The sequence below is a fragment of the Gossypium hirsutum genome, chromosome D07 (assembly GCF_007990345.1).
Source record: "Gossypium hirsutum isolate 1008001.06 chromosome D07, Gossypium_hirsutum_v2.1, whole genome shotgun sequence".
NCBI lineage: Eukaryota > Viridiplantae > Streptophyta > Magnoliopsida > Malvales > Malvaceae > Gossypium > Gossypium hirsutum.
Window position 1 is genome coordinate 5,391,823 of NC_053443.1, and position 12,920 is coordinate 5,404,742.

At 32.3% G+C, this 12,920-nt stretch overlaps 3 protein-coding genes across 4 annotated transcripts; all 3 read right to left on the bottom strand.

Annotated features, from left to right (window-relative positions):
• Positions 1-735: 735 nt before the first annotated feature.
• On the bottom strand, positions 736-2,222 carry LOC107953607 (light-harvesting complex-like protein 3 isotype 1, chloroplastic). Its single transcript, XM_016888962.2, has 3 exons — positions 1,782-2,222; positions 1,560-1,697; positions 736-1,164 (listed from the first exon to the last, which is right to left on the bottom strand). The coding sequence occupies exons 1-3, from the start codon at positions 2,128-2,130 to the stop codon at positions 905-907; spliced, it is 747 nt and encodes a 248-aa protein (XP_016744451.1). The 5' UTR covers positions 2,131-2,222; the 3' UTR covers positions 736-904.
• Positions 2,223-2,373: 151 nt separating this feature from the next.
• LOC107953608 (mediator of RNA polymerase II transcription subunit 31) lies at positions 2,374-6,386 on the bottom strand. Its single transcript, XM_016888963.2, has 7 exons — positions 6,046-6,386; positions 5,827-5,924; positions 5,036-5,132; positions 4,791-4,869; positions 3,584-3,871; positions 3,378-3,438; positions 2,374-2,724 (listed from the first exon to the last, which is right to left on the bottom strand). The coding sequence occupies exons 1-6, from the start codon at positions 6,090-6,092 to the stop codon at positions 3,421-3,423; spliced, it is 627 nt and encodes a 208-aa protein (XP_016744452.1). The 5' UTR covers positions 6,093-6,386; the 3' UTR covers positions 2,374-2,724; positions 3,378-3,420.
• Positions 6,387-8,213: 1,827 nt separating this feature from the next.
• Positions 8,214-11,772, bottom strand: LOC107953605 (polyadenylate-binding protein 1). Of its 2 annotated transcripts, none has more exons than XM_016888960.2 (6): positions 11,373-11,772; positions 11,163-11,265; positions 10,868-10,938; positions 9,593-9,784; positions 9,392-9,516; positions 8,214-8,600 (listed from the first exon to the last, which is right to left on the bottom strand). In XM_016888960.2, exons 1-6 carry the CDS (start codon positions 11,520-11,522, stop codon positions 8,555-8,557), a joined length of 687 nt encoding a protein of 228 aa, XP_016744449.1. In that variant the 5' UTR covers positions 11,523-11,772; the 3' UTR covers positions 8,214-8,554. The 2 variants fall into 2 exon arrangements, with proteins under 2 accessions (XP_016744449.1, XP_040953125.1); XM_041097191.1 differs by having other exon boundaries at positions 10,873-10,938; positions 11,373-11,498.
• Between the last annotated feature and the right edge of the window lie 1,148 nt (positions 11,773-12,920).

The window sequence follows — 12,920 nt, forward strand, 5'->3', positions numbered from 1 at the left end:
AGCGTCACCCTTGATGTTGGGTTCAATAGTAAAACGCATGGCACTTCTAAGGAAAGAATGTAGGTTCAAACCTTGGAAATAATATTATTAAGATAGATAGCTTTGAACCTCGGATATGGACAATAAAATAGACTTGAAGCGCACCAAAAATTAATCATTTTTTAGAGGGATTAAGCAAATTTCCCATTTAATAGGATACAAGGCTCATTTGAATAAAAAAGATTTAAACTTAAAATGACCCAAACCACCTATACAAGTAATCGAAATAACTCAATTTGAAGACCCCGAACCCAAAATGACCTTAATCAAAATAATCCAACTTAAGTTGGTTTGATCCAAAACCAACTTGAACCATCTAATTGGTTGTAATCTAGATTCAAAGTTTGTATTATTATAGTATTGTTTGACACAATAATAAATTTAACTTTTTAATGTTTGTTTACATTTTTATCAATTCGGCCTATTTATTTTAGCTAAATTTGACCTTGTAATTTTTTTAACAAGTATGTTGAATAAAATGTTAAAATGTTAAAATTTTGAACATGACAATCCACGTATACTTTATACTATTATTTTTATTTTTTAATTATTTTTATAATTTTTTAATTATTTATACTGTCAACGTGTGTTGTCACACACAACAAAGTTATTAAAAAGTTAATATTTCAATTAACATTTCTATTAAGAAAAAGATTTGACTCTTTAGTCAAGATTAAATCACAATGCAGACACTGATTGCGTAAAAAGAAACTTAACCAAATAAAAGCTGTTTTACAACATTGTAAGCAACCAAACTAAAACTCCCATAATTCCCATTTATAACAAATAAGCATCTCTGGCTGCAAATCATATCAAATTTGGCAATCACAAAATAAAAATTTAACCAAATTATTTGTAAACCTTTTTAAGAGTTTCCAGTTTTGTCTGAAGAACTTGCAGTTTCATCTTTCCAGGACGCTTGCCATTGTTTATCGTAGTAAGTAACTTCATCAGCAAGCTTCCTCAGGTTATCAAAATCTCGGGTTTTCCTCAATAAAACGATACCAATCACTGTCATAAACAATGCTGTTTTGCAAATGAAGTTTCCTGTTTGGCCGATTAAATCCATCCCCGTTAAACCGTCCACGACATATGCAGAGAAGAACCCTATCATCGCAGCTCGACCTGCAATGATTTCAATGGAAGAAGATGAAGAGAGATGATTATATAACTTTGAAAAAAGTAACAAAAATAGGTGAAAGTACCATAAAGGTCATTGTACTAGGAGATCGATTGTATTTTGTCTCCTCTACTCAAAAAAAGAATAAATTAATCTTTATAAGTTAAATAAAAAAGTAAATTGATTTTTCTGTTAAAAATTTCATCCATATGTTTTCTGTTAAAAGCTGGTCCCATGTTAGCATAAGGTACATGTGGTACGCTACATGTAACTGTCTGATTATTTCGTCAGGCTATTTGATCTAATGTAAAAGGATTAATTTGTCCATTTTTTAGTAATAAGTAAAATGCAATCTAACTCCAACTACAAGCCTCTAAGATACTTTTACCGACAAAAATACCATTGAGCAATTCAGCCTCTGGAAGATGAGTTCTCATGAACCATGCCCACCAGGGTATGATTGAGCTTCTAAACTGGACTGGTTCTTGGTTTGAACAAGTTTCTGGGTACATCTCCAAGTATTTTCTCCTCTTTGCTTCTATAAAAACCAGCAAAAAGCTTGCATTAATGGAGTCTCGTAAATATATCAAAATCAGTAACAAATATTAATGGAAAAGCTTACCTGCAACAATCACACTATCCCAATCCATCCTACCATTTCTAACAAACATATTCAAATCCCATGTCCCGTTCTTCCACCGTTCGTCACTGAACTTCCGAGCAGAGGATTCAATCTCGAACTTGTTCGCTGACTTATCTTCAAGACCCTCTGAGTTTTTAATTTGTGGAGATGGTTTATCTTTTTCGTCGATTTTAAAGCCTTTCTGACCTTCAACATCAATGGTGACAGCATCGATAGCTTGCTTTGTCCCTAGAGAATAAGCTGGTTTGGTTTGTGCATGTTGCTTCTTGGTAACATGATGTGAACTGCAAGCTCTTTGTAAGGAAGCAGATATGGCAATGGAAGCCATTGTTGTTCTAAGATAATGTTTTTCCCCCCTTTGCTTCTTTGATGTTCTCAGAAGCTCTTGTGGGGGAAAAAGGTAGACAACCTGCCCATACTTTAATAAAAAAGCAATATCATCTTCCCATAACTTTCTGTCAGAAGAGTTACGGGAATGTTTTGGTTTTATTTTACCTTTTTTGTTTTTGTCTATTTTTGCTCTAATAGGGTAATGAATTTATAAAGTCAAAATATAATTTATGCCAAAATATAAAATGTATAAGCGAAATTATATTTGATTTAGTAATAGTTGAAATGATCTTCAAAGCTTTCAATGGCATGATAAGAAGCAATGCATTTAAACAATAATAGTAGCTTTTAGAAGGCATGACAAAGGGCACTAAAAATTCAATCTAGCATCATGGTTTATACTTTGTGGTAACCACTACAAAATAAGTCGAAAAGGATTTAAATGCCGATGGCTACCCCAATACTAAATCGGTCTTTTACGGTGGTATAGCGATGATCTCTAACAATAATGCCATAATAATAAGATGATTCCACCGTTTCCTATGTGTTACTGTTCATCCGCAAATGGCTCCCCGAGTAATGGTCAATGAACCTGCACAATGGTTCTATGTTATTACAGATCTGATGTGATAATACCAACAGCAGCAAAAGCAGGGATATAACAAATAGCCTTCTGTGTTTCACTTGAACATTGATCAGTGTCAATATATCGCAGAAATCAAGCATACATAGTGACAAGCCTTTGGTGTAATGTAAAAGTTCAGGTAAAAGTACCATGGAGAGCTCTGTACTAGGAATCAAATTACATTTTGCTCCCTTTACTAAAAAAAAATGCAAATTACTCCATTTACATTAGATCAAAGTGCAAACTGATCCTTTTTGTTAAAAAAATTATCCATTTCTATTGTTAAAAATTGAGTGGCTAACGAAATAACTAAACAATTACGTGTAGTGTATACCTCGTGCTAATGTACAGGGGGCAATTTTTAACAGTAGAAATAGGTGAAATTTTTTATAGAAGGACCCATTTGCTCTTTAATCTTACATACAGGGACTAATTTGCCCATTTTTTGAGTAAAGGAGGCAAAATCCAATCTCACTCCTAGTACAAAGGCCTCCATGGTACTTTTACCAAAAGTTCATAATAGCTAATGTGAATGTTATAAGTCACTAAAACATAATTTAGATATTAATCAGTATAGTAGGGCTTTGACTTTATGAAATATAAGAACATAAGACTGTTACCTCATGAAATATACATCCTGCTACTTTCAACATAGATGGTTGGTCAATTTAAGCTTCTTTCCTGTGATAATCAAAGTGATATTCATCAGAATCAGGGTCTTTAAGGTCCTCCATGGAAGGATCAATATATATATATAATATGCATTTATTCATTAAAAGTTCTCAAATGAACTGATAAGTTAAGAATTTTAGAGGTACAAACTTACATGCTTCCTTTTTCTTCGATCGATTCCACTATTTCTCATATCATTTTTTGCAAGAGCAGATCCGGAGGGAAGACCATAAGGCATTGGAGAATGAGTTGAAGCAGGAGCTGGAGGAGCAGTAGTCATAGCGATATTGCTAGCTGGCAAAGACTGCTGAGGTGGAGCACTAGCAGGAGGCAGGGGTGCAGGTGTAGGAACTTCTTCGGGAGGAGGCTTAGGCAAAATGAACTTCAACCGATTGTTTCGGTAGTTCTTCCAGAAGAAAAATTGCTGTCTATGTGCCACTTCCTATAAAATTTTGGTACAAAAATGAAAAGACATCCCAAAAGTAGATGCGAAACCAGATTGATATCAAATAGTAGTACATATTAAATTTTTATTGTGCATATAGTTTACTAGACAATATCCAGTTAATCAAATCATACTGTTCTGTTATGCCAGAAAATATCCGGTAAAAAGACCTCTACAGTCTTTCTCAATTTTGAAATTGAGAAAACTGGTCCCTCTCAAAAAAATTGTAGCAATTTAATCTCTCAATTTCAAAAGTGAGCAATTAAGGATAATTAATCACAACATTAATGTCTTTGGTCAATTGTACATTGATTGGTAAAACAACAAATATAGCTCTTGACATGTTTTGTCAATTTGGTCTAGATTTTAAAAAATTCAATAAATTTAACCTCAACATTTACACATTTACAAAAATATTACAAGCTAAATTTGTTAAATCATTACCAAATTAACAGAATGTGTAAACTTTAAAGGCTAAATTTGTTATTATACCAATCAAAATTATGTACAATTGGAAGAAAACATTAACGCCGTGATTAATTGTCCTTAATTGATCACTTTCGAAATTGACATTAAATTGCTTTGGTTTCTTTTAAAGGGACCAATTTGCTCAATTTCGAAATTGAGAGAGACTAGAGAGGTCTTTTTACTAAAATATCCCACTTAACATCTACAACTTGTTTGATGCAAAGCATATAACGAAAAATAACTTTAGAGCCTTATAAAAACAACTGCATTACTTTATGATTATCACTGTCGGCATCAGGTCAATAATATCTTTTTTCTTTTTTTGCATGAGCTCATGGTCTTAACTAGGGGACCCCTAAGACCTTTAATACAAACGATACAAACATGAATTTCAATGTGATAACAATTATTAGGCTAACAGCATGAGCAAGAAGCATTAGAGCCGAACCTTGTTGGCAGGATGTGCCATTGCATTTCGGAAATTTGCATTTTGAAGAAGTTCAAGGAAATATAGACAATGAGGATACCTGCAATCATCTTTTTACTTAAGTTCATGTGTCACATAAAAAACCCCAAAAGAGGAAACTATAAATTATGGAGCTATTACTCATCATTTATCATGTAGTAAAACGTATTTTAGTTTAAAGGAATTCAAGCCTAAAGTATCACAAGGAGAGCTTTCAAGTTGCTGACATGATAAATTTTATGTACTCCGGTCGTTGCCAGTATTGAAGATATTTCAAGTATCCAATAAATGCCTCATCTTCAAAATAGCGGTTTTGAGCCAAATCTACATCACAAATTTAATGAGCAAGTATCAATGAAGAATGCATCCATTTTCTGAAATCAACAAATGAATACAAAACAAGTAAAAAGGAATGAAGCATAGGCAAAAATACATCAAATGAATAAGATTAATTAAATTTTGACACAATGAACGGCCCAATCTACCCAATGTGTCGGCGTGTTTGAGTATTAATTCAGGTTGCATTTGACCTGACAATTGGTGGGTTGCCTTGGTTTTGAGTTCAGTCAATCTGAATCAAGTCCATTCTGATTTTAAAATTTTAGAGTCATTTTGTGTGAGTTCAATTTCGGGTTCAAGCTGCAGCAATTAAAAAAGAATGAAGCACAGACAAGTCAACAACACAACTAATGAATAAGATTAACTAAATTTTGACACAATGAACAGCCAAATCTATCCAATGTGGGAATGAGGTCAAGCATTAGTTCAGGTTGCATTCGACCTGTCAATCGGGTGAGCTGGGTCAAATTGTTTGGGGTTCGGGATGATCAGGTCAGGATTTCGAATCGGAATTGATATGTCTAGGGTTCTTTTTCTATATATATATATATATAAAGTTGATAAAAATTCTTCTCCTTTGATGAATTTAACAATGAATTTAACAACACAAACAGCAAAAGAACTCAATTTTGACAAATTTCGCAGGTTAACCCTAATTTACAAGGAATTCGGTACTTACAGTGGATATAAGTAGGGTTGGCAAGGCACTGCACGAGCTCCAATTCGAGTAAGAATCGTTGCCGCCCATCGTCTGGATCCTTGTACACGTTTTTGGGCCTAAAAAATCATCCATTTATTCCAAAAAGAAAAAAAACAAAAAGCAGGTAATGTTACATATTCCTGTCACAAATTCTGTTAACGAGACGAGGAAATGAAAGCAAAAGAGATATAAGCTTACGAGGAAGGAGTATCGGAAGCGTTGTCACTTTCTTTAGTGGAAGCCATTGATACAACAACCTTCACTCAATTATGAAAAACGGAGAAAAGGCGGTGATTCAGTTTTAGCTACGGTTGATCAGTCGATCAATGCCATACAGTGAAGTTCAATGAATCTCTCAATGATTTCAAAACCCCAACCCTAGATATAACAAAACAATTAAATCTTAGAAATTCAATTGTTTCAATACAAACAAAATGGCTTAAAAACTGGATTCGGAGGGAATCGGAGATTGGAGCGAAGCTAAGGGAGAAACAATGGTTCCCTTTTAAGGAATTTGTCAAGTAAAGTCCGATCGGTCCAAGCCCGTTACGTATTAACAAATTATATTATTTTTCAACCGTCCCTAATTTTTGTTTAAAATTACATTTTGGTCATTTAGCTAAACTTTTGAAAGTTATGTAGTAGGTAATAATGGTATTGGATTATTACATTGATGCATTATGTTACTGCGATAATGTGACACGTTAATCGAAAGGATTAATAACTAATTTGATCCTTGAATTATTATTAAAATATCATTTGAATACATTAAGAATTTGTCTTAATAATAATTTTAAAAAATATCAAAAAAATTCTAATAAAAAATTTAAATTCATATTTTTAAAATAATTATAAAAATATTAGTTATAATTTCAAAAATTATAATTTTAAGATTTTTAATATTTTATGATAATTTTAGATTTTTTCTAATTTTTTAGAATTATTGATAAGAAAAATGCTAAATGTATTAAAATAATATTTCAACAAATTTTAAGGGCCAAATTAGTTATTAACCCTTTGAGTTAATGTGTAGTGATCAAAATATAATAACTCAATATCATTAATGATTATTACGAAATTTTAAATAAAATTTAAAGATTGTTGGTATAATTTACCCTTTTTATCTATTTTAAGAACTATTGTTGCTGTAACGGTGTCAACAAAATTAATAGAAATTATATTATTATTATCTAGTTAATACAGTTGCTCTTGTAACAATCATAACGTGAGTTGATTAGTTTAAGATTTGTATAAAAAATTTATTTTTTTAAATGAAATAATTATCATTATTTAAATCAATCTAGTTAAAGTGTTTCACTTAATTCAACTAATGGTGAGTTTAGATAGGCGGGTGCGGTACGTTTAACTTATTTTTTGTCTCACGTTACAGTATCGCTACAATATCTAATCTCATCGCCACCGTTATTTTTATACTCCACTCCGAACTCACCCTAAATTATCATCTCAAGCTTGAAATAAGACTAATACTTAAAAAGAAAGTTTGAACAAAAATATTGATACAAAGATAAATTAGCTCTTAAAATTTATATTTTTTTGTCAACTTTATTCTTTTTTGAGCTAAGTTTTGCCCTCAACATTATAAAATGGGTTGAATTTGACATTCAACTTTTTAAAAAGAATCGGATTACTTTTTTATTAGAAATATGAACTAAAAAAATTAAATTTCTAAACATGAAAGCCTACATGGTAATCCACAATTAACTCGTTTTTTTTTAAATTATCAACTTTTTATATATTTATTAAAATACTATTTTTTAAAATTTTTGAATATTTTATGAAATTTAAGTTATTTAACATAGAACATAAGATATAATGTTACGTCAACATAAATTACATGTGAATTGTTACACAGATTGCTAACTAACATCATTATGCCAAATTCTTTTTGAACGATTAATGGATAAATTTAACTAAAAAAAAGAATAATGGCTAAATTGATAAAAAAATATAAATATCAAAAGCTAAATTTATCATTATGCCAAAATATTATCTAAAAAATAAGCTCTCAAAAAAACTAAATCCAACTCAAGCCTGCCAGACTTATTTATTTTTTATACTATATATTTATATCATATAAGAATTAAACATATAATAATATAAAAATAAAAATATTAAAAATATTTACTCTTAAATTTAATAAAAGCATATTAAATTATTAAAATTTAAATTAAAAAACATATATCATTTTTCAAAACTAAAAAAAAAAAAACTTGAATTAGCCAGTGACAAAAAGATTGAGGAGCTAAGGCAAAATTTGAGGCACATATTTAGAGCCCCAAAAGCGTTTTATCCCTTAAAGCCCTCAACTTCCAGTAATTCATTTGGAAACTATAGCAACAAGCAACTGCAAACTGCTAACCTTTCTCTGCATTTATAATGTCTATGCGAAAGTCGTGTTACTTTAGCAAACAAGAATCTCCAACATAAACACATCAACACCCAGAAAATTAAAAACTCTCGAAATATTTCACTACAACATTTGCATATTTGCCTCATTTCTCCCTGTTGAATCAAATCATATGCAAGGTCAAATGAACGGATCCCTCCATGTTACATATTTGCCCTTCGGTAAGTAAATCGCAGTTCGACTTTCTCCCTCTGTGTTACATAACAACGCTACGACCATTATAAACTAGAAGTAATGCTCTTTTCAAAATTTGCAACATCCAACAACGTGAGATCCATCCTAATATGGCCTGTATCTGGTTGGCCGCCTGAACCTTGGAACCCTCCTGAAAATGAGGTTAACGAAGTTGATATATTCGATAACAAGGTTATCAAGAGGAAAAAATCGCATTCAATTCTTTCAAGTCTCAACAGATTACTGTTGAGCAGAGTAACTTTTTCAGGAAAAATCTTCGAAGTGTCATCCGTCCGACAGCCGAGCTCAAGTGGTACCAGACTTGAAAGTATGTGGCTTATATCCCTCCCTTAGGTTGGTTCGAATCCTCCCACACATAGTTGACTGACATAATTATTGTTACTCATTATATTGATACCTCTCCTCTGAGCCTTGCAGGTTGTATCTCCACCAACCGAGGCCTTTCCCTCCATGAACCCTACAGTGCTCTTAACAGAAGAGGGAGACAAAACCCCAACACAGGAAAAATATCTTACCATCATTGGGGGTTTGGCCGGCTGCCCGGCAGATGACATTTCGAAGATTTATCCCGAAGGAATCAGCCCCTTCAACAATTACAAAGATCAGATAGAAGATTCTAAAATGCTAGACACCAAGCAAATCAAATTACTGTCAGGCAGGTGGTTTGGAACCCCTATAGCAAAAAAGCTTAAAGCTTAAACATTAGAGGCATAGCAAATGCGGGATAGCAGAGATCATAATAGGCATAATTTCTGAGCAATGGGAGATCGTTTCACTTCCATGCATCTAATGCGGAAAAAACAGAGGGTTATAGAAAAACCAACAGCACTAGCTAAAAAAGGCATGCAGAGTTACTGGACATATCAAGTTATCTTTTTTCTTATGCTACAACCAAACAAAGAAACATATTTCCACGCTTACCCATAGCTATATGGAGGATAGAAAACAGGACCAGGCATAAACGGTCTTCGGGAGCGGAAATATGGGTTGGGTCGCCTTCCTCGATATTGTTTCATTCCAGGAACATTTGTCCTCTTTGCAGAGACCTGTGAGCAAACCAAACACACTTTTATCAACATGCAGTTTAGTTAATGAAGTAATAATCCAAATCAAGTTATAAACCTTCAACTGACGACCATGCAATTCTGTTTCATTTAACAGCAGAGCATTTTGAACAGCGTCGATTTCAACAAATTCAACGTAGGCGAATCCTTTAGGTTGACCAAACTTGTCGGTCAAAATTGTCACTCTGTTAACTGTTCCACAGGATTGGAAATGCTGCTGAACTTCCTCAGGTGTACATGAGTAGTCTACCTGTTGTTAAAACGATATATAGAAAGAAACAAAGGGTTAGCGCACATTGAGTTACACTACATTACATCGGAATCATTTATTAATTGTACACCTCAACAATTCAGAAGTTGCCTAAAAAAGCCAAACAACATAAAACAGCATATGAAAAGCAGCATCAGTATTCCTCAAAATAAGTTCACATCAGTCAAATTTGTTTAAATCACATTGACTTGTTATAGGTAAAATACCATGGAGGTCCATGTACTAGGAGTCAGATTACATTTTGACCCCTTTACTAAAAAAATGGGCAAATTAATCCTTGTCCATTAGATCAAAGAGCAAACTGGTCCATTTTGTTAAAAATTCCATCCATTTCTACTATTAGAAACTAGCGTGGCAAACAAAATAACCAGACAGTTATATGTGACATGTCACGTGTACCTCATGCTGACATTCAGAGACCAGTTTTAACAGCAAAAAAGGATGGAATTTTTAACAGAAGGACCCGTTTGCTCTTTGATTTAACGTACAATGACTAATCTGCCCGTTTTTTTAGTAGAGGGGATAAAATGCAAATGGACTCTTAGTACAAAGGCCTCTATGGTACGTTTATCACTTGTCATATTATCCATGGATATGCACATAACAACTATGTTACTTGAACTCGGGTGTGAGTATCGGATAAAGGTATGTGTCCAACACAGATAAAATCAGATTTTTCTAGTTTTCCATGCGTTTAGAGGATCCATGAAGGTCACATCCCCATATTCATCTGTTGGACACGAATGATAAAGATGGGTTCTTCAAAACAAGTAAAGAGTCAAAGCAATATAGCATAACAAAGCATTTCAAGCCACACAATATGCACAAGCATAAAACCGAATTAGGTTGAAGGGATCAAACTGGTAAAACTCATCCTACATCCTTATTAGTCACACTTAAAGCAGATTCATAATTTCAGCTTTGCTTATAAGTGAATCTCATCATCATTCATCAAGACATTAATTAGATAGCAGATAAGGTAATCATCACGATTTAGCCAAATAAACAAATAAAGAAGATTCAGAATTTAAAAAGAAATTGGAAAGGGTTGATAAACCTCACATTACCAACATAAATCGAGCGCGAATCGACTTCCTCCTTTTCAGCTTGAGTTGCAGAAGCACCTGAGGAATCTTCATATGCATCCAAGAAAATGAAAGTAAAACCAAATCAGTTTATTAGAAATAACAGTTCATTAGACATAACAATTCACACACACAATATTCCATAATCCAAAAATAAACATTCAAATCTATAACAGAGAAGTTCAATTTTATTTTCAAAATTAACAAGTTAATTCTTTTCATCAATTTATGTCGAAGTTGTTAAAAAAAACCCAAAAATTCAGATAAAAAACCTTGGACAGCGCCCATTTCCTTCTCGACTTTAGCTTGCATTTCACGTAAAGCTCCGGCCTCATCCTCGATCTCTTTAAGTCTCTTTTTCATGTCCTCCAAATCCTAAAAATATTATTTTTTTAATAAAAAGCGCTTTTGATTAGACAAAAAGCTCAGCTAAAGCTAAATTTAAAAAAAAAAAAAAGAAAATCAAGAAACAAGGGAGTGACCTTGGAGTTGGAATTAGGATCGTGCTCAAGATCATGTTCGTTGCCTTCGTAGTCTTCAGCTCCACCAGACATGTCAGCGTCCACCTCTCCTTCCTCATCGGGAATCTCCCCTCCGTACACCTCGTGCTCTTGCTCTTCATATTGCTCCATGCTCTCACTCTTTTGGGTGTTGAGAGTGAAAGTTTGTCAAATTAGGGTTTTGAATTTAGGTTTTTGTTTTTTCAATGGAATTAAAAGAAATTAAAGAAAACAACGGTGAGCCTGAGATTCGGCGCCGGCGTGTGCCTTCGATTAATTTTCAATACGAAGATCGACGGATGATAATGGAGAAAGAAGGTAAATTTTGTAGTTTTCAGTAATCATTGAGGGTAGGTTTGGGCTTTCACTTTCATGAGGCCCAATCCTAGAGTCCATTGTCTCCGACCTCTTCTTATAGTTTATCAATTTTTAGCTTTTGTTAGATAAAGACATCATATGCATATTAGTTAGAGTAAACTACCAAAAAAATCACTTTTGTTTCATTTAGGTTATATTTTAGTTATTTATGTTTAAAATGTTACATTTTAATCACTTATGTTAACGTGTTGTAACATTTTAGTCACTGCGCCATTAATTGTTGTTAATGATGTAATGGTAAGCTGACGTGGCACGTTAAATTATCATTTCAAACAAAAATTTTAGGTTAAATTATATAATTGGTCTCTATATTTTTTTCGTTTTGAGCAATTTAATTTTTTTTCTTTTATGTTAAAAGAGATGGAAAAAGAAGGAAAATAGAGAGAGAAGCATAAAAGACTAGAAAATGAAGAAGAAAAAAAAAGGGAAAGTTGAAAGAACATAAAAGAAAAAAAAACTGCTCAAAACGAAAAAATATGGGGATCAATTGTATAATTTAACCTGAAATTTTTGTTTGAAATGATGATTTAACGTGCCACATCAGCTTACCGTTACATCGTTAATGGAAATTTACGGCTCAATGACTAAAATGTTACAACGCGTTAACGTAAGTAACTAAAACGTAACATTTCAAACATAAGTGACTAAAATGTAACCTAAAAGAAATAAAAGTGACTATTTTTATAGTTTACCCTATTAGTTATAGGGAAATTATATGGGTAAACTAACACCCGTACCAAAGTAAATTTGTTTTTCTGTTATTATAAAAAGTTATAAAATAATGATTCAATTATTTAATTATTTTTTTATTAGCCATTAAATTACTAAAGAGAAGATAAAAAGATAATATATAAAATTAGTATAATAGTAACTTTAATTTTTAATATTTATAAATTTTTATCAATTTAGTCTTGATTTTAAAAAAATTAACCCTAAACATTTACATCTTGTGTAATTTGATATTTTTTGCAATTTTTTTCTTTGTGACATTGAGGGTTTTTAAATTTTTTGGTGTTTCCATTTTTTTTTATCTATTTCTATCAAAATTAGCTGATAAATTTGTTTTTTTAGTTTTTTAGGTGAAAGGGTCACAAAGAAAAACAAAACTCCAAAAAATACCATATTACACAATGCTTAAATGTCAAGGGTTAA

What these genes read in the sequence shown, in the direction of transcription:
- LOC107953608 (XM_016888963.2), bottom strand. Translation starts at nt 6,092, where the DNA reads ATGGCTTCCACTAAAGAAAGTGACAACGCTTCCGATACTCCTTCCTC. An exon ending in CAACCCTACTTATATCCACT is followed by an intron (nt 5,133 to 5,826) that starts GTAAGTACCGAA and finishes TTTGTGATGTAG; the next exon opens with ATTTGGCTCAAAACCGCTAT. An exon ending in TGGCACATCCTGCCAACAAG is followed by an intron (nt 3,872 to 4,790) that starts GTTCGGCTCTAA and finishes AAAATTTTATAG; the next exon opens with GAAGTGGCACATAGACAGCA.
- LOC107953605 (XM_016888960.2), bottom strand. Translation starts at nt 11,522, where the DNA reads ATGGAGCAATATGAAGAGCAAGAGCACGAGGTGTACGGAGGGGAGATT. An exon ending in GCTCGATTTATGTTGGTAAT is followed by an intron (nt 9,785 to 10,867) that starts GTGAGGTTTATC and finishes TTTTAACAACAG; the next exon opens with GTAGACTACTCATGTACACC. An exon ending in TATCCTCCATATAGCTATGG is followed by an intron (nt 8,601 to 9,391) that starts GTAAGCGTGGAA and finishes CCTCATTTTCAG; the next exon opens with GAGGGTTCCAAGGTTCAGGC.
- LOC107953607 (XM_016888962.2), bottom strand. Translation starts at nt 2,130, where the DNA reads ATGGCTTCCATTGCCATATCTGCTTCCTTACAAAGAGCTTGCAGTTCA. An exon ending in GGATAGTGTGATTGTTGCAG is followed by an intron (nt 1,698 to 1,781) that starts GTAAGCTTTTCC and finishes TGGTTTTTATAG; the next exon opens with AAGCAAAGAGGAGAAAATAC. An exon ending in AGAGGCTGAATTGCTCAATG is followed by an intron (nt 1,165 to 1,559) that starts GTATTTTTGTCG and finishes AAATCATTGCAG; the next exon opens with GTCGAGCTGCGATGATAGGG.